Genomic DNA, 26,144 nt, shown 5'->3' on the forward strand with positions numbered 1-26,144 from the left:
CAGATCTCCCTCCTCTTTGCAGTCCCCATCTAGAAGGTGCTGCTCTGTGCTGAATGCCCCACAAGCACAGCGCTCCCATTATATGGGGCTGAGAATGAACAACTTATTTTCTTCTGTGTTGGCAAGCCTTCTTTCTTCTGGTAGTCCTGCCACTTGCTGGTGCTGTAGCACTATTTTCAAGACCCTAATGTGGTCCCACTGTGTTCTGCTCTTGGCGTCTCTGAGCACCTGGCTCACGTGTGTCTCACTTGCTGTGTCTGGTAGGGATGTTAGAGGGACTGAGGCTTCCATCAGCCAGCCCATCCCTGAAGGGCCAGCTCTGTTCCTCAGTCTGCAGCATGTATGCCAGCTCTGGAGTGACGGACGGGTGCCGTGATCCAAGAGTGATCTGGTTTCCCCTCACACCGCCAGCCACTGGACTTTGGCCCAGCCAGATTCTCTCTGCATTTATCCTGCTGTATCAGAATTTATCTTTCATTCCCACCTGCTTTTCTCCAGTACCAATTCAGAGTCACTCACCCTTTCTGTCACTCCCTCGGTGGCCATCTTCACTCTCTCAATATGATTGAGAAGTGATCCATCCGAATTTCTCCTGGTACAATTCTGAGGCTTGTTGTAGGATTTTCTCAGCATTCCTGTGACATTGAAGTCCAGATGATGCTCTGGCACTGGCTCACTGACACACACTTCATTGACTTGTTCTTCATTTGTTTCCTGGAACCATCTCCTAAATGAACTGTCTGTATCTTACTGCTTGAGTGAGGCTGCACTTTCAGGAGATCCATCTTTTGGCATGAAACTGTTTAGTTAGCAGGGCTTTTTAAATTTTTTTTCATTTCTAGTCATTCACAAAATAAGAATGAACTTTTTAATCATGGGCTTCTGAGATTTTATGATATATGGTAGTTGCACAATACTAGCAATAATAATAACAAGCTTGTGTGGCAATGTTACATGTTTGTTTTATTCTGCTTTGTAAGTTTGACCTGTGGGAATCTGGAAAAATTCAATGTGCACTTCTAAAAGAAAGAAAAATACTTCTGCACAAAATGAATGTGTAGTCAATTTTAACCCAAGGAAATCAGTTCAAAGAACAACTGTATCAATTAAATAGGTATGACAGCATCCTAAAACGTAAAGTTACTTGCCCCATATGTATTTTCCATAATTGTATCTCAATCCTCTCTCCTCCAATTTCTTTCCTCCCAATCTCTACTCTTCCTTTCCTTCCCACTCCTCAATTACTGCCTCCCTCAACCCAGGGAAGTAAATTAAAAGGAGTGGATCTAGAAATACAAAGATTAAGAATATGACAGACAAGGAGAAAATCACATGAGGAGAAGAGTGGTGGAGAAAAAGGAGGCTATGAAGGAAATAGAAACGAAAGTTTCTGGGCAGCAGTGGCTGGGCACTATGTGCTTCTTTACCACTAATAATTAGATCATCTCAAAATCCTCTACCTGGACTGGAAAGTATATGGAATTTATTCTGTATATGATATAAATATATTTATATAATAAATATGTATAAATGAATAAATGTAGTCTCATATATTTATGAAAATAGGGCAAGATTGGACCGATGATAAGAACATGATTCTGAGCAGGTTAACTGATCTACAATAAGCAACTATAAAAAGAGATGATGGCACATGTGCACACGAAAAAATATTCTGGAGCTCTTAGAAGTCCAATGGAACACATTTTTTATTTTTTTGAAACAAGATCTTGCTATGTAGTTCAGGGTGGCCTTGGACTCACTATGTAATCCAGGCTGGCTTCGAGCTTGCTGTGATCCTCCTACCTCGGCCTCCGAAGTGCTAGGATTACAGACATGCAGCACCATGCCTGGTGGAACACATTATTTGAAAGGACAAATATCACAGCACATGAAATTACCCATTTAGGAATGGTCTGTATGTATAGCACTATTAGTTCCCTATGGGTGCTGTAAGGAATTCCCACTAACTGAATGACTTAAAATGACAGACATTTATTCTATCATATTCTATTAGAGACCAGAAATATGAAATCAAGATCTTATCAGAGCTCCACTCCCTCTGATGGTTCTAGGGGAGAAATCCTTTGCCCGTTCTCATTTCTGATGGTAGCTGGTTCTGCTGAGCATAGATACATCACTCTCACTTATGATGACCTATGATCACATTGTCTACATCAAATCTCCTCTGCTTCACTCTGCTTGCAAGGCAGGCGGCAGAACCACTGAGCTAAATCCCTGGCCCTACTCTGCTTCACTCTTATGAGGAGACTTTTCACTGGATTTTGAGCCTACCCATATAATCCAGGACAATTTCTTCATTTTATTGCAGATAGGTAACTTAATTAGCTATCTCGTAGACAGTTAGACAAGGCCATCCCAGGAGGAGTCAACATGGAGGACAGTCAAGGAGCCAATATGGAGGACAATCCAGACACATTCACTGAAGGCCAGAATTGTAAAAGGAGAGAAACTACACACCCTGTGCTTCCCCTGGGGATAAATAGCAGTGATTGATATTCTAAATATGTATCAATCACCTGGATGGGGAGTCAAGGTTTTAACCCAGCCAGCCTCTCCAGGAAATATCCCTGACCTCCCACCCTTATAAGCTTGCTGCATGACTTGCTCCCCCATTTTTTTTTTGGGTACCGGGGATTGAACTCGGGTCCTTGGGCTTTTGAGGCAGGTGCTGGAACCACTGAGCTAAATCCCCGGCCCCACTTGCTCGCCCATTTGACCCCCATTTAATCAATATTACCTGGGTGACTATACTTGTAATCTTATTGGTTGGTCATGGTTTTGTCCCACCTCATGCCCACCTTGTAAATTTCCATTGGGTCTGACAGTTTTGTCCCACTTTGTACTCACCTCACCTCATGGCTTTGCTGTATAAAACATCTTTGAAAAATGGGGTGGGCAAGCAACTCACTTTCTGGTGCTCCTTCTGTCTCTCTTAGGCAGAAGCTTTCTTTTTCCCAATAAATTTTTCCTACTCTTAACCTCCTTTGTTCCTGGAATTTATTCTTTGATTTTAGAAAATACAAACTCACGTTTTGGATATCTAGTAAGTTTGGGAGTTACATCTCTTCCTCCTATATTATTTTGGAGGTCAAAATCCTTAATTTGATTATATCTGCAAAGACTTCTTTTTAAAATAAGATCACCCATCTAAAAAATGTTTGGGCCGGGGATTTAGCTCAGTGGTTCTGCCTCCTGCCTCGCAAGCACAAGGACCCAAGTTCAATCCCCGGTACCAAAAAAATAAAAATAAATAAATAAAATAAGATCACCTTTTTAGGTTCTGGGGATTAGATGTGAACATATCCTGCCTGGGTAGCATCATTCAACCCATTACAAACACTATGCTACCTCTTTATGTATATAGTATTTCCTGTGCATTTTCTTTAAAAAGAAAAAGAAAATATCATAACTTCAGGCAAGGAAATTAAAAGAAGTATAACAAATATGTTACTTTTAGAATCCAATCAAACAATTGAAATCAAATCAACTAATTAAGCAGATAGAATTTATTTATTCGTTCATTTTTTTTGTTTTTTGAGACAGGCTCCTACTATGTAGTTTAGTCAGGACTTGAACTCACTATGGAGCCTATGCTGGCGGGCAACACGCAGAGATCCTCCTGCCTCAAGTCTCCCAAGTGCTGGGATTACAGGTGTGTGCCACCATGCCTGGCTCTGATCTAAGCAGATAGAAATTATTTTTGTGGGACTACATAACTCTGTAATCCTAAAACTCCCCTAGCCCCAACTGTGATTGAATGTGAGTAAATAGATAAAGATGCTTGTTAGTCTGGACACTAGATAAGATCTGTATCAGCCATAAGGTCCCAAAGTAAATTACTCAACTCTTTGTTCAAAACTGATGTTCTGGACACCGCTATCTATAGAACAATCTACAAACATCTGCTGACCATCAGTACGTGTCAGCTGACCACTAACCTTTGTTCCTCTTCTGTAAATTTCACCTGTTAACTTCCCCTGCAACCCCCTATAAAAAGAGCCTCGAACTCTGGGCTAGTCGCCTCTCTAAGCTACTTTGCTTTGGGAGTGCTGTCTGGCCAGATTAAGGTCTCTTTTACTTTCCAACTTGTCTGGTGTGTTCCTTCCCAGGTGTTCTTCACTGCAGTCAGCTCCGAGGAGCATTTGGTAAGGCCCTCACTCTTACATTTTGAGACAAGGTCTTGTTGTGCAGTTCAGGCTGGCCTTGAACTCACTATGGAGCCCACACTGGCCTGCAACATGCAGAGATCCTCCTGCCTCACCCTTCCAAGTGCTGGGATTACAGGCGTGTGCCACCACGCCTGGCTAGATAGAATTTAAAAATACAGTAGGAAACTAGAAAGTTGTCTAATAGATAAATGGAAGGGTAAAAAGAGAAGTCTGGGATATTACAGAGATAGCAGCTGCAGGAAGCAATTGGGGAACCAAGCAAGAGACTGGATACATCTACCTGGTTCTGGAAGAGATGTTGCTCACTGACCCAGATTAGAGCTGGGTGGGGCAGTGTGGGACTGGTGCTTCTCTGAACTCACAGGAGGACTGTGAAGTGGGGACCTGTGTCTTTCAGAGGAGGGCACCTCCTGGCCGGTAGTCAGTTCTACATGTTAGGAGAAAAAAACCACCCCTCTGCTGTGGTTTGAATAAGGTTACCCGCCCCACCCCCACCTCATGCAGAAAGCTGCTCCTTAAGGTTTTATGTTAATAGTATTAAAAAGGCAGGGATATGGGCATGGTGATGCATGCCTGTGATCCCAGCTACTCTAGAGGTAAAGGCTGAAGAACTTCCAGCTTGAGGCCAGCCTTGGCAATTTAGTGCAGCCCTGTCTCAAAATAAAAGTTTAAGAGCTGAATGTGGTAGCACACGCCTGTAATCCCAGCAGTCAGGAGGCTGAGGCAGGAGGATCACTAAGAGTCTGATCAGAGCACAAAAAGGCATGAGCTAATGATAAACTGGGAGAAATTTAGCAAGACCTATTTGCTCACATTCTTGGCATTTTTTTTCACTCTTTTCCTCCAGGTATAGGGAGAGAAATCCTGCTCCAGGAGAGAAGAGCAAGAAAAGGGAAGAGGGACCTTCCTGCTTCTGCTGTTTTCTCAAATAAATGCTAAGGTGTCATATTTTAAAACAGTATCCTGCACCCTGTCACCACCTCCACACAGTGTGGAAAGAACATCCACCTACAGAAGAAGCCCAGGGGTTGGGGGAACCACATATGGCATAGATGACTAGAGACTGGTCGTATATACAGGATTCTAAGACTTTTTTCTCTTAATTATTTTATTTTATTTCTTTTTGCTTGTTTGGGCAGGGATTTAGCTCAGTGGTGCCACCTCCTGCCTCGAAAGCACAAGGTCCAGAATTTGATCCCTGGTACCAAAAAAAAAAAAAATTCTTTTCGCTTGTTTGTTTTTGTTTTTTGAGACAAGTTCCCACTTTGTGGTTCAGGCTGGCCTTGAACTCACTAGTTAGCTCAGGCTGTTCTCAAACTAGTGGTGATTCTATTGCCTCAGCCTCCTGAATGCTGGGATTATAGGTGTGCACCACCACACCCGGCTTTTTTCTTCCTTAGAATCAGGGTAGGTCTTACAAATGATAGTGTTTATATTCTATAAGATACTGTAGCTTAGATACTGTACAAAGTTCTTTTTAGGCTGAATATGTGATCCATTGGTTTGTGGGTCTGTCTTGATAAGCTATGTATATCACGGAATCTCTTCTCTTCTTGACAATGGACTCAAGGGTATCTGTGGGAAGGAGAGAGCCAATGAGGAGGATCACAAAGAGCTGGCCTTCTACACCATCTGCATTTATCTCACACCCTTGAAGACTGCAAGAGTCTCTGTTCAGCTTGGAAGAGATGTGATGGTACACAGGCTACACTAGCAGAGCAGATGAACCCAGACAGGAAAATAAATAGGAGAAAGAGAAAGTGAGAGAGGGAGGAAACCCTGATAGGGAAGCAAAACAAAAAGCCCTGAGAGTGTAGTGCAGTGGTAGGGCTGGTGCTTAGTGGCTCTGGGTTCAATTCCCAGCATAAACAACAAAGAGCAAAGAAAAACTCTGGAGAATTGAAGGTTGACCCCAAACTGCGATGGACATACCATCTTTTGTTCACTAGAGACATCACCACTTTCGACAATGCAATGCATTTGCAAGAAAGAAAATGACAGTTCGGTCCTGGGTCTCTATCATCTGCCCAGCCTCTGCATTGCCTTCCTTTTGCTGGTGCACTAGAGCAGAACAGCACAGAAGATTAGCACTTGAATCCAGGACTTCGGGTGCACAACCACAATCATAGCCTGCCCTCTCAGTGCGAAGCCTGTCGATTTCTCCTGCCAGACAACATTCTTGAGGTCCCTGAAGAAGGACCCTGAGCTTCTCTGGTTTCAGCAGCCCAAGCCAATTTCCATGTTTGATGAGCTCTCAGTTGAAATTTTTGCAGCCCCCTGGTGTTGGGAGAAAAGCAGTGGGTCCTGTACCGGCTGATTGACCAGTAGAGGGCAACATCACTCTGGGCTCCAGGGCACTTTCTGGTTTGCAATCAACACAGGCACATGAACGCGTGAGGGAATTCATCAGTCTTATTGTAAATAAATTCAGCCGCAAGAGGCAGTGCGCTTTCCACAACAAAAGTAAGAAGGGAAAATTCATTTGGAATTGACATGCCCACCAATGTCTGCTGGGGAATGTGAAAGAAAAGATCAGAGGACAAACTTTTGAAATGTTCAGGCAGAAAAAGATCAATAGCCAGTGATGTGGCTTCCACTGATCATCGTAACTAAGAGGTGATGCAAAGGAAGATTGTATCAAAGTAAAAATCAATCCAGAAAGAGGGAGGAAAATGAATTTTAATTAATTCCTTTTTCATGCTATTTGTACATTATAACAATTCATTGATTCAGCAAATATTTACTGAGCACCTAATATTGTAAGGCACTGTTCTGGACAATTCCAATTCATAAGTGGACAAAAGAAAAAGTTTTGTCTTCATAGATCCACATTTAATAATAGCACATTAGGGCTGGGGATTTACCTCAGTGGTTCCTCCGCCTGCCTCGAAAACACAAGGTCCTGAGTTCGATCCCCAGTACCAAAAAAAAATAATAATAATAATAGCACATGCTTCATGTAGAACATTTAGAAAATATAAACCTTGTAAGGGAGAAAAAGAAAACATTCTAGTATTCAGCAACCAAAAGACAGCTAGTGTTAATATTTTGATGTACTTTTTATTCACTTTCTGCTATGCCTGTGGTTAGACATCTATTAAGTTTACAAATTTGGAATTTTTTGTATGCTTGTTTGATATGCTATATGATATATGCAAGAAGGTGAAACTGTCAGATTCTCTTTAAAACTGAGGAGTTTTACAGACATTCTTAGTGAATGGTTTTATAGTTATTTAAAATTCAATATCAACAAGACTTGGTAATGCAGTCATGTGTCAGTGACAGGATATGTAAGGAGATTTGGTGATTCTGCAAAAGTAGAATATACTTACACAAACCTAGATGGCATACTCTTATACACCTAGGCTGTGTGTGTGTGTTTGTGAGTTCCAGAAATGAAGTAAACATGAGAAATATGAGGCTGCTGCTGGCATAACATAGCATGCTGCTTTATAATAAACCATTAACAGTTGGGCCAGAGCCCAAGTGTGTTACACTCTGACAGAAAATTTGCCTACATTTTGCCCATGTTGTGAGACTTTGCTGGAGAGTAGGATTAATATGTTCCTGCTGGCTTGAACCTCTGGTGGTACATGCATCACTGTACCATTGGGCAGCTTGTACCACTGGTGCAACTGGTGGGTACTACAGGTCTAACCACTTTTTTTTTTTTAGTACCAGGGATCAAACTTGGGACCATGCACTTGTAAGGCAGGCAGCAGAACCACTGAGCTAAATCCCTAGCCCAGGCCTACCCATTTTTATCAGTCTTTTTACTAATAAAATTAATAAAAAGCTACCCAATTGGACAGTCATGCATGTACCACCAGTGGTTCAAGACACCCAGCAGCAAGACATATGAATTATGGTCCTGTTGTGAAGGTGGAATGTTAAGGCAGCAGACTAATCAGTCTAGCAGAGAAAATTTCAAAGTAGGCTATGGCATGAGTAGCTTTTATTAATCAGATTTACAGTGAGAATAAGGAATAAAAAGCCCATTTGAAAATTTTTCCATTTTCCCTGAAATGAAGTGCCTGCAAAAGTGAAAGCAAAGGAAAGCATGATTGCTAAAAAGATTATCATTAGAAAGAACCCAAGTATTTTGCATCAGGACAATATGAAAAAGGCCTTAAGGGCATCTCAGAAATCAGCAAGACCCCACCCTTCACTGGCTCCAAAGTATAAAGGGTCAGGGCCAGGGATTTATCTCAGTGGTTCCAGCACCTGCCTTGCAAGCACAAGGTCCCAAGTTCAATCCTGGTACCAAAAAAAAAAGTATAAAGAGTCAAAGTAAATTCCTTTGGAAGACTTTAAGAAGACAGCCCCAGGGCACCCTGCTCTCGAAGGGCTGCCTAGGCCAGGTGTGGTGATGCATGCCTGTGATCCCAGCACTCAGGAGCCTGAGGAAGGAGGACTGCCATGAGTTAGAGGCCAACTTGGGCTCCATAGTGAGTTGAAGGCCACCCTGGACTTTTGGTTCACAATGCTCAGCCATCCAGGACTCAGAAGCCTCTGCAGCCATGATCCAAGGGGCCTGGCTACTGCCTGAGCTGGCAGCAGACCTTAGCATCCATCACATGATAGTGGTTTTACAAATGCAAAATGCATGAGTAGTGGAATCAGGGCAGCTTCCACCACGATTTCAGAGGAAAGCCTAGGAGGCCAGGCAGTGTGCCCCTGAAAGGGTAATATGTGAAGCTGGGAGAGTGAAGCCAAAAGTGCAGAGGGAGCCTAGGAAGTTGGAAATGCCAGGAACATGGATCATCTGCTGAAGAAAAACTCAGCCAATGAACAGTAGAGTCCTTGAGAGCTGCAATTGGCAATGCTGTAGGGGCAGGACTGCCCCATCCCCTTGGATTCACATCTGCCACAACTTGCCCTGTGTGCTGGAGGTGGAGCTATAGGATTTTGTATTTGCTCTGCTGGGATTCTATTTTGCTTTGGTCTGATTTCTATCTCTCGCCCTATGTCTCCCTTTTGGAATAGGAATATTTACCCTGTACCATTGTATACTGAAAGTGTTTAACTTGTTTTTCATTTTTATAGGGGTTCATAGTTAAGAGTTTGCCTTGAGTCTTGAAGAGGCTTTAGACTTGGACTTTTTAAGCAAGGCTGAAAGTGTTAAAACTTCAGCAACTCTTAGAGATGGAGTAAATGCATTTTGGATAAAGTGATACACATGAGTCTTTTGGGGATGAGGTGGATCATTATGGTTTAGATCTATAATACTCCCCAAAACTCATGGGCAGGGATCAGAGGCAGGGCTTTTAGGAGGTGATTGGATCATTATGAAGCTATAGCTGACTTGCTGTTAGGAGGTGGGGCCTGGTTGGTGGTAGGTCACTGGGAGCGTGACCTGGATGCATTCCCATCCCTGGCTCCTCCCTTTTCTCCCTCTTCTTTCTGGCTATCAAGACAAGAGCAACTTTCTTCCACTATTCCCCTCTGCCATCCCATTTCTGCTTTGAAGCCAGTTAACTATGAACTGAAACCTCTAAAAATCATGAGCCAAAATAATCCTCTTCCTTTAAGTTGCCGGTGTTTGGTATTTTGTCTCCGCAGTGAGAAAGTGACTAAGACGATAACCATTGCCATCAACTGAGCCTGGCATGTACATTGCTGCCCTGTTAGCTCTGGTTCAAGTAAGGAAAAAACATTGATTACCAACTTTGACAATGATGGAACATTTAAAGGAGACTGTTGATAATGCACCAGAAATGAACAGTGAGAATAAATCCAAACAATCTTAACAAAGAGACAGGCTTGGATATGTATTAAGAACATAAGTGGCTACACCCTAGGAATAAAGAAGCAAAAGCAGACTAGTCCTCAAGAGGAAATAAATCTGAATCACCTCTATTTCTGAAATGAGATTCAGGTTATCCCACCTGCCAATGCCCCAGCTCCCAGACAAAAGCAAAAACAAGGGCTGGGGATTTAGCTCAGTGGCACTATGCCTGCCTCGCAAGTGCAAGATCCTGAGTTTGAGGAGGGAAAAAAGCAAAAATAAATCCTCTTCGGAGGAAAATAAAATTAACTGAGGTCACATGTTATTTCTAAACATTTTCACACATAATATCCAATACTCAGTAAAAAAATAATTAAGCAAGTAAGGAGGCAAAACAACATGAAGACCAATAAAAATGAAAAAGAAACTGAGTCTTTAGATAATGAAACATAGACTGTAACATGGACATATTACAGTAACATAGACTCAATATGGACAAGTGAGTGAAACACATGATTGAGAAACTTGGCAGAGAATTAGAAATAATGACGTGAAAAGAACAAAAATACCTAGCATCCAAGTTAACTCAATCAGAGAGCTTAACAAGATTAGACATAGCTGAAGACAATTAGTGAACTGCAAGAAAGATTATAACAACCATGAGATAGCAAGGAGAAAAGATGAGATATGAAAAGCACAGAAGAAATGAGAAAACAATAGAGAATACAAGAAAGCTTAGTATGTAGATATTAGGAATCTCAAAAGGAAATAAAGAATAGAGAAGGAATATGATAAATATTGTGTTGCTTCCTTTTGTCCTCTATGGTTTCTGATCAGAAATATGTTGTCATTTGAATTGTTTTTCCATATAGGTAAGGAACCAATTTTTTCTGGGTGCTTTAAACATTTTTTTGTCTTTAGTCTTCATAATTTCAATTATGATGTATCTTGGTGTTGATTTATTTTGGTTTATACTCTGGGATTTGCTCAGCATCTTGAATCTGGGCCATCTACCAAATTTGTGATGCTTTCAGTCATTACTATATATTTTTTTTTTGGTACCAGGGATTGAACTCGGGACCTTGCGCTTTCGAGGCAGGCACCGGAACCACTGAGCTAAATCCCCAGCAGCAGTCATTATTTTTTCAAGCACTTTTTAAAGTCTGACTGTCCTTCAGGGTCTCGGAAGACATAAATGTTGAACCTCTTGTTACAGTCCCACATATTTCCAAAGTTCTGTTCTGGTTTTATATTTTAAAGTCTAGTTCCTCTCCATTCAGTTTGGGTTATTTTATTCTTCTACTTCCAGTTTACTGATTCTTTCCACTGTAACTTCCATTCTTCTGTTGAGCCCCTTCACTGAGTTTTTCAGTTCTAAAATTTCCCATTGGTTCTTTTTTCTATCTCCTATTACTTTGCTTTTTTTTAAAGCATGTTCATAATTTATCCCTGAAGTATTTTTATTATGGCTGAAAATTTTTGTCTAAAAATTCTAACATCTCTATCATCTTAGTGTTGGTAGCTATTTATTTTCTTTTATATTTGAGAAATTCCTGGTTCTTGCTTGGCAGGATAAATTTTTTTTTTCATCAAAACCTCGACATTTTCACAAGTTATGCAACTCTGGGTTTTATTTTTAAATTATGGGGTTTTTTGGTATCAGGGATTGAACTCGGGACCTTGCTCTTGCAAGGCAGGCAGTAGAACCACTGAACTAAATCCTCAGCCCTAAACCTTATGTTTTAACTGGCTTTTCCTCTGCTCCAATAAGGAAAAAGGATGGGAGACCACCATATTACTCATGGCAATCCTCCTGCCTCATCCTCCCAAGTGCTGGGATTACAGGTGTGCGCCAATGTCCAGCTGCTCCTTATTATTACTGGGTAGGAGTGAGTGCAGTGGCCACTGTGACACCACATGAAGCTGGCCTTTTTACTGATGGATAGTAGTAGTGGTCCTGACTCTCACCATTAGGCCTCCACTAACATCATCTCAGCGGAGATGAGAACCTTGTTGTTGCTGGGTGTGGCTGAAAGTCTGGGCTCCCACTTGGCCTTCCCTGACATCACACTGAGGCAGAAGTGGAAGTGTTGTCTTATCACAGCCCAGAGTGGGGAGACATTTATTCCTCACTTGGGCTTTGTGACATGGGTGGAGGCAGGGGCACATTTCTTTTCTGGATGTTTTGTCTTATTAGCACGGTTTTTGTCTTGTCTAAAAGTTTTCTGTATTGACATGTGTTGTTTTTCTTGTTCTTTTGGCCAGAGCGGGCAGGCTTTTGTTAGGTTTTTCTTTTTCTTTTTTTTCCCCTGTGCTCCTTGGAATTTCTGACTTACTCATTTCTTTAGCTCAAAGTCTAGAATATGTAACAGAAAAGCAAAACAAAACAAAAAATCATGGAACCTATTGCTGCATTGTTTGTCAGGTTCTAAGGTCCCTAAGTCCCTAGGAGCTTTTTCTCTCTACCATTCAGTTTTATGTTTGTTTCTTATAAAATATTCAGGGTTTGTAGTTGTATTTAGTGGGAGAAATAAGGGATAATCCATGCATATCTTTCCCAAACTGGGAGTCTTACATTCATTTTGCTTTTTAAAAAACACTATACTAGGGCCGGGGATTTAGCTCAGTGGTTCCGATGCCTGCCCGGCAAGTGCAAGGACCTGAGTTCGATCCCCAGTACCAAAAAAAAACCCAAAACACTGTATTAGAACATTACTTATCCTGACTTTTGAATTTTTGGCAACCTAGGCAAGTGGTTCACCCCCGACTCTAGTCTTGGCCCTGTTTAGAAGTCGTATTAGAGGCTGCCTATCTTAGAAAGTAAAATAGTGATGATTTCAGACAAAAGCTGTGAGAATATGCTATCGGTAGACCTATCCTAAAGGAAATAATAGAAAAAAGTTGCAAGTAGAAGGACAGTGATGCTAATTTGAAGTAGAGATGGAAACTGAATGAAAAGTAACACAAAGAGTAGACTATGAGCAAAATGTGAAACTGCAAAAACAATACAAATGGATGTCAACTACATAAAACAATAAAACCATGCCCTGTGGGACTTAAAATATATGGTTCAAAAAACAACAGGCTCGAAGAAGGAGGTGAGTAAAGAGAACTAAAATGCCACAATGATTTTCCTTTCTTGGGAAAGAGAGTAAAGTAACAAGTAATTTCGATGCTTTAAAGCAATAATTTGTGATGTAAACTCTAGGTTAACCACTAAAACAATCTGTAACTACCGAGGTAATAGAAAAACTAGAATACTAAAAAATAGGTAATCCAAAATAAGAACAGAGTCAAAAGTAATATAGAAGTGCAAGACAAATAGAATAGCAAAGGCTAGCAATAGTAGACTTGGTCCAAATATATTAGAATGACATTAAAAGCAATAAACTGGGGCACTCCAACGTTAAGAGATCAAGAAAAGAAGATGATCCACAGAGACCAAGGAGCAGGGTGCAATGTGTTCCATGATTGTGATAAAATGAAGTAAAAGCAGTATCACTTGAATCTTAGTGGTGACTTTTTTTTTTTGGTACCAGGGATCGAACTCAGGGCCTTGTGCCTTTGAGGCCAGTGCAGTGCCACTGAGCTAAATCCCCAGCCCTGTTCCCAGCCCTTAATGGACCCTTTAACAATAACAACAGGGCTGGGGATTTAGCTCAGTGGCACCACACCTGCCTTGCAAGGGCAAGGTCCTAAGTCCACCCACCACCACCACCACTCAAAACAAAACACAGTAACAACATCCTGGGGGTCTCCAATTTCTGGGCATTTCCATGCCTGGATATTATTACATTCCATATTGTTACACCAAGATGGAATGAAAGCTGAACTTGGATACAGACTGTAGCAACTACCAACTGCAATACTGCTGAGAAGAAAACTCCAGGATGTGAGTGTTATCTCCTGCTTAACTTGCTATCTTCTATGATTTTTATTATTATTTTTTTTTTATTTTATTTTTTTGGTACCGGGGATCAAACTTGGGTCCTTGCGCTTGTGCAGCAGGCGGCGAAACCACTGAGCTAAATCCCCGGCCCCTATCTTCTATGATTTTTTTAAAGGTATTAAACAATTTTATTACATGAACTTGTCTGTTTGGCACATTAAATTATGCAAAGAAAAAACATATAACCATATAAAAAGAATTACATCCCCCTACTGTAGACAGGTAAGCTAGTTAGAAAATATCGTTAGGGAAGGCCAGGCCCTGAGCACAGAAGACACCTGTGGCCTGAGGCTCATTCACTGAAAGCCAGGCTTTAAGAAAAAGAAGAACAACTACATCCACATACTTCCTCTAGGGATGGACAGCAATGATTCATATTCTAGACAGGCATGGATCACCTGGGGTGGGGACCAAAACCTCCCTAGTTCAACAGGAAATCCCTGTTCGGTCCATGTATGCTTGATATGTGACTTTTTCCCTATTTGACCCCCATTTAATCAATATTACCTAAGTGATTACACATGTTACAATCTTATTGGTTTATCATAGTTTTGTCCCACCTTGTGATTTCCCATTGGATCAATATTACCTAAGGGACTGTACTTGTAATCTTATTAGTTGCCTATAGTTTTGTCCAACCTTGTACCACCTCACCTCGTGGCTTTGTTCAATAAAACACCTTTGAGAAGTGTGATGGACAGGCAACACACTTTCTGGGTGTCCCCTCCTGTCCTTCTCAGGCAGGAGCTGTCTTTCCCTCAATAAATATTTCCTACTTTTAGCCTCTGTTGTTCCCAGAATTCATTCTATGAATTTAGAGAATATGAACTTGAAGTTTTAGATATCTAGCAGGTTGGGAGTTATAATATTTCCTTTATTTGGATTATTTCCATTTAGATCATTTGGAGGTCCTACATCATACGCCCTGTATCAATTCAATTTGAATACCTAGCAGAGGTAAAAAATAATGAATTGTAGAATGGACCCCAGGATTTAATCCAAAAAACCCCACTCTGTACAGAAAACTTTCTGGCTTCTAACTTCATGGAATCCAACACTCAAAGTGCTTCTTTATATTCCTCAGCTTCTCCAATTCCTTTTTACTCTGAAATATCTGCTAAAGATCAGTATATGCAGCCTCTAACCTGTGCTAGCAATCTGGGATCATCATCAAGGACTCTTGGAGTATCTCTCCCTGATTTTATTATTTTTATTTATTTATTTATTTATTTTTTGCAGTACCAGGGATTAAACTCAGGACCTTGCAATTATGAGGCAGGCACGATGCCACTGAGCTAAATACCCATATTTTCATTATTTTTTGAGACAGAGTCACTCACTTTGTAGTGCAGGCTGGCTTTGAACTCACTATGTAGCCCAGGTGGCCTCGAACTCATGGCAATCTTCCAGCCTCAGGCTCCCAGCAGCTGAGCTTACAGACAGATGTGTGCCACCAAGCCCAGCTTTCCCTGCTTTTAGTACCATCTTGTCTGCATGTTTTCAATCTTTTTCTTGTTTTGCTTCTTTTTAATACTTCACTTTTTCTTTGACCACTTGTCTCACCATGCTGGTCTTGATCTCCCATCTGGTGAAAGATGGGCCATGATCCCGGAAGCCCCACAGGAAGGAGGGGCAGAGAGCAGGAGTGGCCTTGGAGGGCAAGAGCAAGGCATAGGTGTGTGGGTGGGGGGTTGCACGTCTGTGATTCTTGCTGTCTGGCATCTGTCCTGTTCTATAGGAATGATCAAGTAACTATCCTATTTTGGAATTTCCAAGGCAGTGTTTAGAGTTTGACTAGTTTATAAGTAAAGTGCAACATCTATAATCTGGGAAGCAACTAAGTAACTATCCTTAAGAAGAGTCATAAGTTACTTAAAGACATAGTCTGAAAAATACATTCTTATGTGATTTCATTGTGTGAACATCAATATACACACTAAAAGGGCCACAGTGTTACTAGATAATGTAATCTTCTTCTTTTTTTTTTTTTTTTTTTTGGTACCAGGGATCGAACTCAGGTCCTTGCCCTTGCAAGGCAAGCGATGGAACCACTGAGCTAAATCCCAGGCCGTAGATAATGTAATCTTATGAGACTACTTGTCATCATGTGGTGCATTATTGAACATACTATCTTTCTGAGTCCAGCAGGGCGACTAAAGGAAGAAAAGGAAATAGCCCCAATTATTTTGTCAGTTTATTTGTGGCTTATGTAAAATATCGGTTGCCCCTTCAAAAACACATCTAAATTTAGGGCTGGGGATTTAGCTCAGTGGTGCTGCCACCTGCCTCGCAAGCGCATGGTCCCGAGTTTGATCCCCGGAACGAAAAAAAAAAGAGACTTCTGACTTCATCCTATGTGTACTATGTTTGCATGTACCTGACTATTAGATAATGCCAGAGGAAATCACAATGCACCAAGCTTTTAATATGTGAGCTTACGGGAAATATATCAGACCCAACCCACAACAGTGACCACAGAATCAGATCTTCTCCTAGTCAAAAACCTTGAGATGACAACAGTCCTAGCTAATACCGTGGCTGAAGCCTTTTGAAAGATCCTGAGAACCCAAGTTTGTGACACCCAGATTTCTGATTCAGACGATGAAATAATATTGTTTTAAGACACTATGCTTTGAGGGGTAATTCACTGCACAGCCTTAGATAACTAAATTAATACATCTTCCAATTTCAAAATCCTCCTCTTCCTCCATCCCCAACACACACACACTAGGACCTTTTTCCTAATCTTAACTTTTAGTAGATGACATGACCACCTATGTGAAAAATGTCTTTAGTTATATAGGAATTTCCTCAACTTTTTTTCCCTCAACTTCTTGAAAGCAAATCTAGTCTTAAGAACATCTGATCCATCAATCCCTCTCTTGCACAATTAATCCTTTTTTTAAAAAAATCATCTTCTCCCCCTTCCAGATCCTTCCCCATCCGCATTTAAATTCTTCCCCATCCAAAAATAAACACACAAAAGAACCCTAAAACTGCCTTGACTCATCATCCTCTATAAGTACGTCTTCTCCTCCTTCATTATTTAATGAAAATTTTACAACTGTAATCACAATTTCTTTTCTTTTCCTAAGTATTCCTTAACCTACTTGGATATAGACTTTTCAGTATCCCAACCCCTACCAAGAACTCCACTAAATTTGTTCTTTCTCAGGTCTTCTACTAAAGATGTCTAAGATACTTGAGCATTCATACCATTTGGTACTCCCTTTTGGGACACTCTTATCTCATGGCCTTTTTTTTTTTTTTTTGGTACCAGGGAATTGAACTCAGGACCTTATGCTTTCAAGGCGGGCGCCAGAACCACTGAGCTAAATCCCCAGCCCCTATCATGGCCTTCTTGATGTCATATTCTTCTAGTTTTCCACTTTCTATTAGCTGCAGTACTCAGTCCTTTCAGGCTCTTCTATTTTCACTCAATCCATAAAGTTGATACTACTTCCTAGGGACAAAGTCCTAAGCCCTCCATTTGGACCCTGTGAGACCACGAGCTCAAAACTCAAATTCCTTAGGGGCTAGGAAAGCAACAAAATGGACAGGACGAGCTGAGTCTAAGACATTAGAAAGTGGCAGGCCTGTGATGAACTGCAGAGCTCAGATCCCATAAAAAGAGGTATTCTCTGGTTCAACCTAATTGTACCTATCTACTGAAATTTTCAAGTCTTATTTTTATGTGCAATTTGTCTTATATATTTGTGTGAATGGCAATTTTTTTAAAAAACGGTAGACCACCTACAAGGCCCTACGCTCCCATGCTGCAGATTCTCCTTAACCAATCTCATTCATTGTCATGTTTTCAATATTCTTGTCATGCTGAAAAACTTCCAAATCTCTCTGTAAGGTTAGCTCTTTCTTCCAAGCTATACACAGATCCATATATCCAAATTCTCTATTTGACATCTATCATCTCTACTTAGGTGTCTCCTTGAAATTATTCCTCTCATCTCCATCTTCTCTCCCGGCTTAATCTTTTTTTGCGTGTGTCAGGATCTGGCTACGTAGTTCAGCCTGGCCTCCAACTCACGGCAATCCTGCCTCACCCTCCCAGAGCGCTGGGATTACGGGCACACGCCCCTCTCTCAGCTCAAACTGTAATGCTCCCTGCCCCCAGCAGTAAGAAGGTCTAACACCTTTAACATTGCTTACAAGTACTGTAGCTTGTGGATCTGTCCTGCAACATTCCTTCAGTTCCAGGAATACTGTAATTCTGGCACCTCTGCATATGCCTTGGCTAAAATCACACACAAAATATCTCTTACACGTCACTGGCTTTCCTCGACACCCCCTCCCCCCATTACCTTATTCTTCACGTCTTGTTTGTTTTTGGTACCCGAGATCCAACCTTATGCTTGTGAAGCAGGCGGCAGAACCACTGAGCTAAATCCCCAGCCCTTCTTCACGTCTTAACACTCAGTAATCAGCATCTAGGCAATTACTGTTCAACGTTTTATCTGCTCTACCAGACTAAGAATGTAGAAACCACTTTCTTAGTGTACCTTGCTCACCGCTGGGTTTCCGAGTTCCTTTTTTGGGTTTGGTTTTTTTGGAAAGAGTGTCTCTATGTACCTCAGGCTGTCCTTGAACTCACTATGTATTTCATGCTGGCCTCGAACTCGTGGTGATCCTCCTGCCTCAGCCTCTCAAGTGCTGGGATTACAGGCTTGCGCCAACATGGCCAAGTTCCTTAAACAATGTCTTGCACTGTTGTTGACTCTCAAAACAAGTCTGTTGAAATCACGATTACATTCACACTTGCACACAACTTTTTCCCCTCAATCTCAAACTCTTTAGGAGAAAAGACTAAGTAAAATTCAACAACTACTTTATTCTCAAAATAATTCTTGGGATCCTCAAGAGGTTGCTTGAGGATCAATGGCCTCTTTAACAGGGCGGAGGTGGGGGCCCGGGAGAGCATCACGTGTACGTAATTCCCAGCCGATCCACTTTCAGAGGACAGCAAATACGTGCGCGGCCGGCTCGGCGACGGCGCGTCCCACGGAGATCCCGGCGCCCCAACGTACTCGTGCCCGCGCCACACAGCTGAGCGTCCCGGCGAGCACACGTGCTGGGCCGAGTGGAGTGGCACGCTGGCTCCTGCAGGGAAAATGGGGAGCGGGCCGCAGTTTAGGAGCAGAGACAGGTGCGAGGCGAACCGTGCCCGGGGAGGGGAGAACCCGGAAAGGAAGTGCAGAGGACTGACCGCGAGCTAGGTGAGAAAGGCCGGCCCAGGGCCCGGGGAGTGGGCGGGGTGGGGCGTGGCCGGGGAGGCGCGGAATATAAGCGTTCAGGGACTTGTTAGCGAGTGTATTCTGAATTCAGGACGAAACACTCACGTCTGGAGTCAAGTAAGGGAGGACTGGGAGGAGTGGAAAGGCGGTGGTTTAAGTACCTCGCCCTCTATCTAGTTGAGCCTTACACAGACCTAGCGCCACCGTAGCCTGTTTTTCCCCTGGAGCACCAAATACGTCTCAGATGGCCCCGCCCCCTGTTGGGGGCGTGGCTCATCTTCAGTGGTTAGCGCTCGGAAAGCGTCAGCGTCCGCCGGAGCCCAACGCAGTGACGCAGTACGTCGACGTAAGTGACGCGTAGGCCCGGGCTGCTCCTCCTTCCCTGAGTGAGTGCCGGCCCGGTCGGGGCGGGGGAGAAGAGGGAAGGCAGGGGAGGTAGAGGCGCCCCAGGAGTCGTTTGGGCCGTGTGCCGGACTGGGTCCCGGGCAGCGGGAGCCCGGGCCGGGCGGAAGGGCTTGGCAGGCCGTTAGAGAGCCGCCAGGGCTGCCGGTCCCTCCCTTGCCGGACTTGCGCGCCCGGGCGCCCGGAGCCTCCGGCGCTGTGCCCACCCCGCTCCAGCTCGAGTCTCCCGACTCCAATTAGGTCAGGCTCAGAGTCCCGCGGCCGTGGCTCCGGCCCGCAACGCTCAGCGGCCACTCAGCTTGCCTTTCTTTCTTCCTTCGTCTTCTTCTTTTGCCTCACCTTCCCCTCCTCTTTTCACGTTCCTGGGGTTTTTCGTTGTTGTTGTTTTATGCTTTGGAGGTTTTGTTTCGCGGCCTGAGCTCATAGGTGTACATTATCATGCGCCTCTTTTGTAGAGCAACCCGACGGCTATGGAGGCTGAAGAGACGATGGAATGCCTTCAGGAGTTTCCTGAACATCATAAAATGATCCTGGATCGATTGAATGAACAGCGAGAGCAGGACCGCTTTACCGACATCACCCTGATTGTGGACGGTGGGTAGAACAGAGGAGCGAATTTGTGCTTTCAGTTCTCTCCCCTTCCATCACCCGCCTTTTTTTTTTTTTTTAAACCCACCCTTTATGGTCTCTCTACCAAAGTCTGAACTGGGAGTGGAGGGCCTTTGACAGTGTCCGCTGACACAGACCATGCTGCCGAAAGCTGGTTGGCTAGCCCTGCTTGCAACATAAACTGATGTCCATTGTGTTTTCAGTTCTTACAGCCTATTGAAGTTTTTCTCATTGCACACTTGAATAATATGATAGAGAAGATACTTCAAAATGTTTGGCTAGTACATGGGGAGGATGTCTCAAAATTCTTGATTATTAATCTTCTGTTGGTAAGCTGTTTTGAGGAGTTCCTCACCAGTCATTTGGGAAGTGTTGATTCCTTTCCAGCTTTCCAGATGGTCTCGGGGAAAGAATATGAGAGATTACTTGGCTGCACGTATATGCCATTTCAGAGCCCCCAAAATAAATTGAGATCTTTACCAGTCTTAGTAGCTGTTACATTGGAGGCAAACCCAGCTTGGCTATCTTTGCTAATTAGTGAAAATTGGCTTTTTAAGGGCAAGCTATTCTTGTTATAGGTCTACCATAGATTGAACTTCCAACTACTAGATATTTCCCCTAGCAGTTACATCTAGTTTTGTGCTTACTCTATGATTTTCTTTTCTTTTTTTTTTTTTATCTGTCCAAATGATGTATGATGTTTTGGATTGTCTTTATTTAGCACTATCAACTGGGTAGGATATGATTCTTGTTACTTAATTGAAGGTAATGGAAAGTTCTAGGACAATGATGCCAAACCTTTTAGAGCTTTCAATAACAGCCTGCTGCCGCACACATGCCATAGATTCACCACCACTGTTCTAGGAGGTTCCTTGTGTTGTAAACTGGCCTTTGTAAAACTAATTTAAGAGCTGGGGATTTAGCTCAGTGGTTCTGGCTCCTGCCTCGCAAGCACAAGGTCCTGAGTTCAATCCCCCGTATCAAAAAAAGAACTGACTTAATAAAATCTTTGACTTCAGATAGAGGATTAAAATTTGCCAAGATAGTTAAGAATATTTTGACTTCAGATTAGTAATTTCTATAGATAGGTAACTATATTGTGAAGAAGGATCTATTTTACTTCAGACAATTTTGTTTTAGTTTTTAAATTTTTTGCATTGTATAATCCCCCAACCCTTTTTTAACCACCACCCCCCCTTTTTTTTTTATTTAGGGCACCATTTTAAGGCTCATAAGGCTGTTTTGGCTGCTTGCAGTAAATTCTTCTACAAATTCTTTCAAGAGTTTACTCAGGAACCCTTGGTGGAGATAGAAGGTAAGTGTTTGTTTTGAATGGTTAACAAGCATAATTGGTTTGTTAGTGGACCAGATTGTTTTTTTGAGGCACAAGAATTTTCTGTAAAATGCCTAGTAGAACAGTCTGCCAACAAAAACTTAGATGGTAGATTTTAGGGTCTAAAAGGAGTCTTTTCTGTTGCTGATACCATTCATCTACTGGTAAACTACCATCTCCTAGTGGGCTTATGTTTCAGATGGGTAGGAATGCTAAGTTACTCTAGTAGGAGAAGTAGTGATGTACTAACAGGGGCAAATAATATACACAGGATGAAACAGGCTGCCAAAATATAGAAAAGGCTAGGAAAGTTGAACTAAAGTAGCATTCAGAGGAATTCTCCTGGCTGTAGAATGTCTTAGGGTGCAAAGGATCATTAGTTAGATATTCCCTTGAAACAAAAGTGCTTTTTGTACTTGAGTTTTTTCTAATAGCCTACCAAGTGCCAAGCGTTACTCAGTGTAGTTTGTGTATTATCTGTGGCTCACATTCATTTATGGATATTATTTCCATTTTCCAATTTACACATCAGGGAACAAATTCCAAAAGATTGCCCAGCTAGAAATAGATTCAGTTTGTATTTATTTGCCATTCTTTTATCTTTTGCTGTTAAGAGTACTCTTTCCCCACCCCATCTCCCATCAAAATCCAAAATTATAGGAAATAAATCAATTTGTCTACATAAATATAGACTCTTCACCTCTGACAGGGCTTTTGGGTTTTGGTTTCGTATCACTCACTGCATACATATTCTTTGTTATGAATAGGTTGCCTAGAAACAGTATTCCTTTGGAAAAATTTGATGCCTAGGGGAGTAAAGAAAACAGAGTTAAGAATATCCTTTTATTTTGGTGTATTCCAGTTGATAAATTCACAGATAAACTTTTTTGACTATGAGGGTCAGAGCACAGGCATAATTAGAATTTCACACAGCTTACTAAAGAGAATCTAGCTGCTTAGATTTTATTGATTTTACTACAAAGCAAAGACTCCACCATTTCATTCACCTGAGGCTTGTTGTATGTCTTACGTCAGGCAAGTTACTGTACCTCAGTTGCATATTGGTCTCCACATCCGAAAAGTAGGTTAATAGCCTTATAATGACTAGTTGATATATGTGTAGAGTGTCTGGCCTTGTGTTTGAAATGGTAATTATTTATCACATTGAATACTTATTGTATGTATATTATGTATTGTGTTAGACCAAGGAGCTGAAGAATTGATGAATATGACATCCCCAATGAAAAATGAAAACCCCATAAAGAAAATAAAAATAAGACATGCCTTAAAGAACTTGAAAATGTAATACCAACAGGTAAAGAAAGAATACAAAAGGTGTTAGAGACTTACTGTGGAATGATATTACTGAGAGGAGAGAAAAGGTGTAGTCTATTTTACATAGGAATGATTTCAAAGAAGAGTTCACTTCTGCAGTAATTTAAAAAGTCTTAAATAAGTGGCCCACCCTGGAATATTCATTGCTGGTGGAAAGAACTGCATTGGGAGTAGTGGGATCTTTTTCTAAAGACTAATCACCTTGGAATATTCTCATATAACTCTACCTCTGACCTGCCATGTCTGTTACAGTATTGCACAGATAAGCCTTCAATATTTAAATGTAGAGCCAGGGATTTAGCTTAGTGGAACCGTGCTTGCCTAGCAAGGTCCTAAGTTCAATCCCTGGTACCAAAAAAAAAATATTTAAACATAGACAAATGAAGTAAAATGGAAAACACATTTTGTTACTTGGCCAGATTCAAGTTCAAAGAATGAATTTGGCTAGTATCTTAACACCTATACCTCTGAGATTGCTTTCCTGTCTAGCAAGGTCACCTAGCTGTAAAGAAAGCCCTGGACGCATAATTAGAAAATCTGAGTTTTAGTCTTAGCCTTAACTGTGTGTCATTTGTACCTTTGACATCTTGGCTGCTGCTTTTTTTTTCTTTTTAATCTATAAACTGTCAAATAAATTTGGACATCATGGACATCTTCAGTATTACGAGAGGGTTTTTTTCTTCTTTCTTTTAAAATCTTCAATATTAAGTTACAAGGCTAGGTGCTATTTTTTTTTAGCAGCACCACTGAGCTAAATCCCCTGCCCAAGGCTAGGTGCTGTTAAAAGCCTTTGGGAAATGTTTTTATTTTGTTGAGGGGCAATCAACCAGGATAGGTTCAAGCTCTCTGGGTTATGGATACAGTTCCACTTTAGCTTTCAAAACCTTTGTAGTGCTGTCCAGGTCACTGGTGTACTTCCTGGGACTTGAGTGGTCATCCATGCCATGATGTAGTTCTTAAAGCCTTTGATATGCAGCCTTGAGTCAGTGCAGCTCCCTCTTATTCCTCTGCACTCAAGCTCTCAGGAGTTTCTTTTTGTGGTTCTCTTGCTAAAAAATGCTTTTTACTTTTTCTGTGCTGTCATATAGTTCCCAAAGGTGAGTCCATTCCTGAATGAAGTGGTGTTAAAGACAGAGGAAAAAAAACATGAATTACCTCCATACTCTTGAGATCAGTCTTTTTCCTAGTGCCTTTGATAAAAAAGTTTCAAGAGCTTAGGTGGTAGCCACCAGTCATACATGTGCAGCCTCAACTATGGCTTATTTTGATTCAGAGCTGAAAAGAAAAATTACCAGAAATACCCTTTTCCTCCCCCTTCATCATCTTTCCTGATAGTCTAGCCAGGAAGAGTTTCTCTTGGAGCTTTTTTTTTTTTTTTTGTCTCTACCTACTGTTCAGTTACAGGATGGGGCTTTTAAGTCTAATCTGGCATATGTGAGAGGAAAAAATTAAAACTAGACAACACTCACTGCTCTTTGAGTTTTGAGTTCTCTTCCCGGTCTTCTTGCCTTGATTTTCAGAGTCCTTGTATTTGCTTTATGTATTTCCAGGATTTTTAGTTGTAATCAGTGGACAAGATAAGGTGCAGGTGCTTGTGCATTCTCTTATCTAGAACTGGAACCCGCATCTCTAAGATATGAGTAATGATTTGTAGCAGTGCACATTAGCTGTATATAAGAAACACTAGGGAAACTTACAAGTACCAACACCTAGGCTATATGATCAGTTAAATAGAACTTCCAAGGATTGGATCTAGGCATCTGTATTTAAAAGTTCTCTGGCTTCTTGCTAGTGTGTTTTCTGAGGACTGATGATTGTGAGGATCACCTGGGAGTGTCTTAGACTCAGGTTGTATCTCAGACCTGCAGACTCACAGGATTCCCATATGATTCCTGTGCACAGTAAAGTTTGAGTCTCACAGCCCTAGAATGACTCCAATCTCTAGTCAGTGTTGAGTACCACCACCTTGTAGAATTTTGTAAAAGCAGATAGTCTGTAGGTTAAAAAAAAAAACTTTAAATTGTAATGTGCTTTGAGAATATAAACTCAGTGGAAGCAAGCTTAGCTATCCTTGTTTTCTGGTTTCCTGGCAAAGTAACCTTTCTTTCTAACCTTTGATTAGAAACCTTTGACTTCAAATTAAAATTGTTGGTCTTTTTTTGTGTGTACTGGGGTTTGAACCCAGGAACCCTTCACCACTGAGCTTTATCTCCAGCCCTTTTGATTTTTTGTTTTGAGACAAGGTCTCCCTATGTTTTCCAGACTTGGCCTAAACTAATGATCCTCTTGCCTCAGCTTCAAAATCTTAGCTCTTGAAGTTAGTCGCATCCCAGCCCAGCTTTGTGGCTTAAATTGACACCACATACAATCTTCAACATGCATTCCCTGGTTCAGAACTAAGATTTCAGTGTTCTAAATTCATGCTTTTTCTGCTTTTTTTGAAACCACAGATCCATAGTCTGATTTCTCTTTAATGGCAGCTCTCCCATCATGTCCAGAAATTTTAGCTCCTATTATCAAGGACAAAACATCCAGCTGCATATTCAGATAATGTTTTGTGTAGTTTTCCACCAGTTAGAATTCTGTAATACTAGAGAAATGTCTGAATACCGCTACTTTTTGCTTTTTTTCTAAGCATCGCTGTCAAGAAGACACATTAAAATGTTTGCGTCAACATTTTAAATGCTTAGAAACATTTATTTTCCTGCATACTTTCATTATAACAGGAATAAGAGATTGATAAGAAAATCCTTTAGTCCTGAGATTTACAAGTTATCAACTAGTCCTGATAGAGAAAATATTTTTTTAAAACTATCATCTACCTCCTTACTTACAAGGCGGGTGTTAAAGAGTTTGGTTCATATTTTTAGCTCATTAGTTAAGTCGGTGGTTTGTTCCTAAGATGGGGTGGGTCCGGTCACATAAGAACCATCTGAAAGTTGCTTACAAAAAATTCATCCCAGGTTTGATAGCAAAGATCAGGAACCAATACCTTTACTAAGCCCGCGGGTGATTCTGATCAAAACCAGAAACACAGTCCATAATTTTTTATTCAAATCCTTAGAGGCCAGATTCATTTCCCAATATTCCAGACTTCAAAATTTTTCTATGGTAATATAGTTCATGTTCATAATATTTCCAGTGAGGTTTGGCATTACATCCTGTAACTCAGTATTAATTTTTTTTGGTGGGGGGTTACTGGGGATTGAACTCGGGTCCTTGCGCTTGCACAGCAGGCAGCGATCAGTATTAATATTTTTGAGGCAAATTTTGTTAATATTTACTCTTAAGTGGGATAAAGACTAAATATAGCTTTAGTCCTGACCAAATTTTACTGTCAAACTTCTGG

At 41.4% G+C, this 26,144-nt stretch overlaps 1 protein-coding gene and 1 long non-coding RNA gene across 9 annotated transcripts in view; one reads left to right on the forward strand and one right to left on the reverse strand.

The window, feature by feature from the left end:
• Positions 1–18,693: 18,693 nt before the first annotated feature.
• LOC147824539 (uncharacterized) lies at positions 18,694–19,485 on the reverse strand. 4 transcript variants are annotated; one of them, XR_015442261.1, is made up of 2 exons: positions 19,311–19,485; positions 18,694–18,982 (listed from the first exon to the last, which is right to left on the reverse strand). It is a non-coding gene; the product is annotated as an uncharacterized LOC147824539 (long non-coding RNA). The 4 variants fall into 4 exon arrangements; XR_015442263.1 differs by having other exon boundaries at positions 19,278–19,348; XR_015442262.1 differs by having other exon boundaries at positions 19,222–19,337.
• Zbtb35 (zinc finger and BTB domain containing 35) overlaps positions 19,302–26,144 on the forward strand; it is a 43,393-nt gene continuing 36,550 nt past the window's right edge. For 2 of the 5 annotated variants that reach the window (XM_087189347.1, XM_087189348.1), the window contains exons 1-3: positions 19,302–19,462; positions 19,974–20,112; positions 21,341–21,442. In XM_087189347.1, the coding sequence (XP_087045473.1) occupies positions 19,361–19,462; positions 19,974–20,112; positions 21,341–21,442 (343 nt within the window). In that variant the 5' untranslated portion in view covers positions 19,302–19,360. Of the gene's footprint in view, positions 19,463–19,508; positions 19,759–19,973; positions 20,113–21,340; positions 21,443–22,662; positions 22,776–26,144 lie in introns of those variants that run through there. The other 3 variants (XM_087189351.1, XM_087189349.1, XM_087189352.1) reach the window with 3 other exon arrangements.

This window comes from Heterocephalus glaber, unplaced genomic scaffold, assembly GCF_053883595.1.
Source record: "Heterocephalus glaber isolate CG9 unplaced genomic scaffold, H.glaber_assembly_v1.0 deba00001538, whole genome shotgun sequence".
NCBI lineage: Eukaryota > Metazoa > Chordata > Mammalia > Rodentia > Bathyergidae > Heterocephalus > Heterocephalus glaber.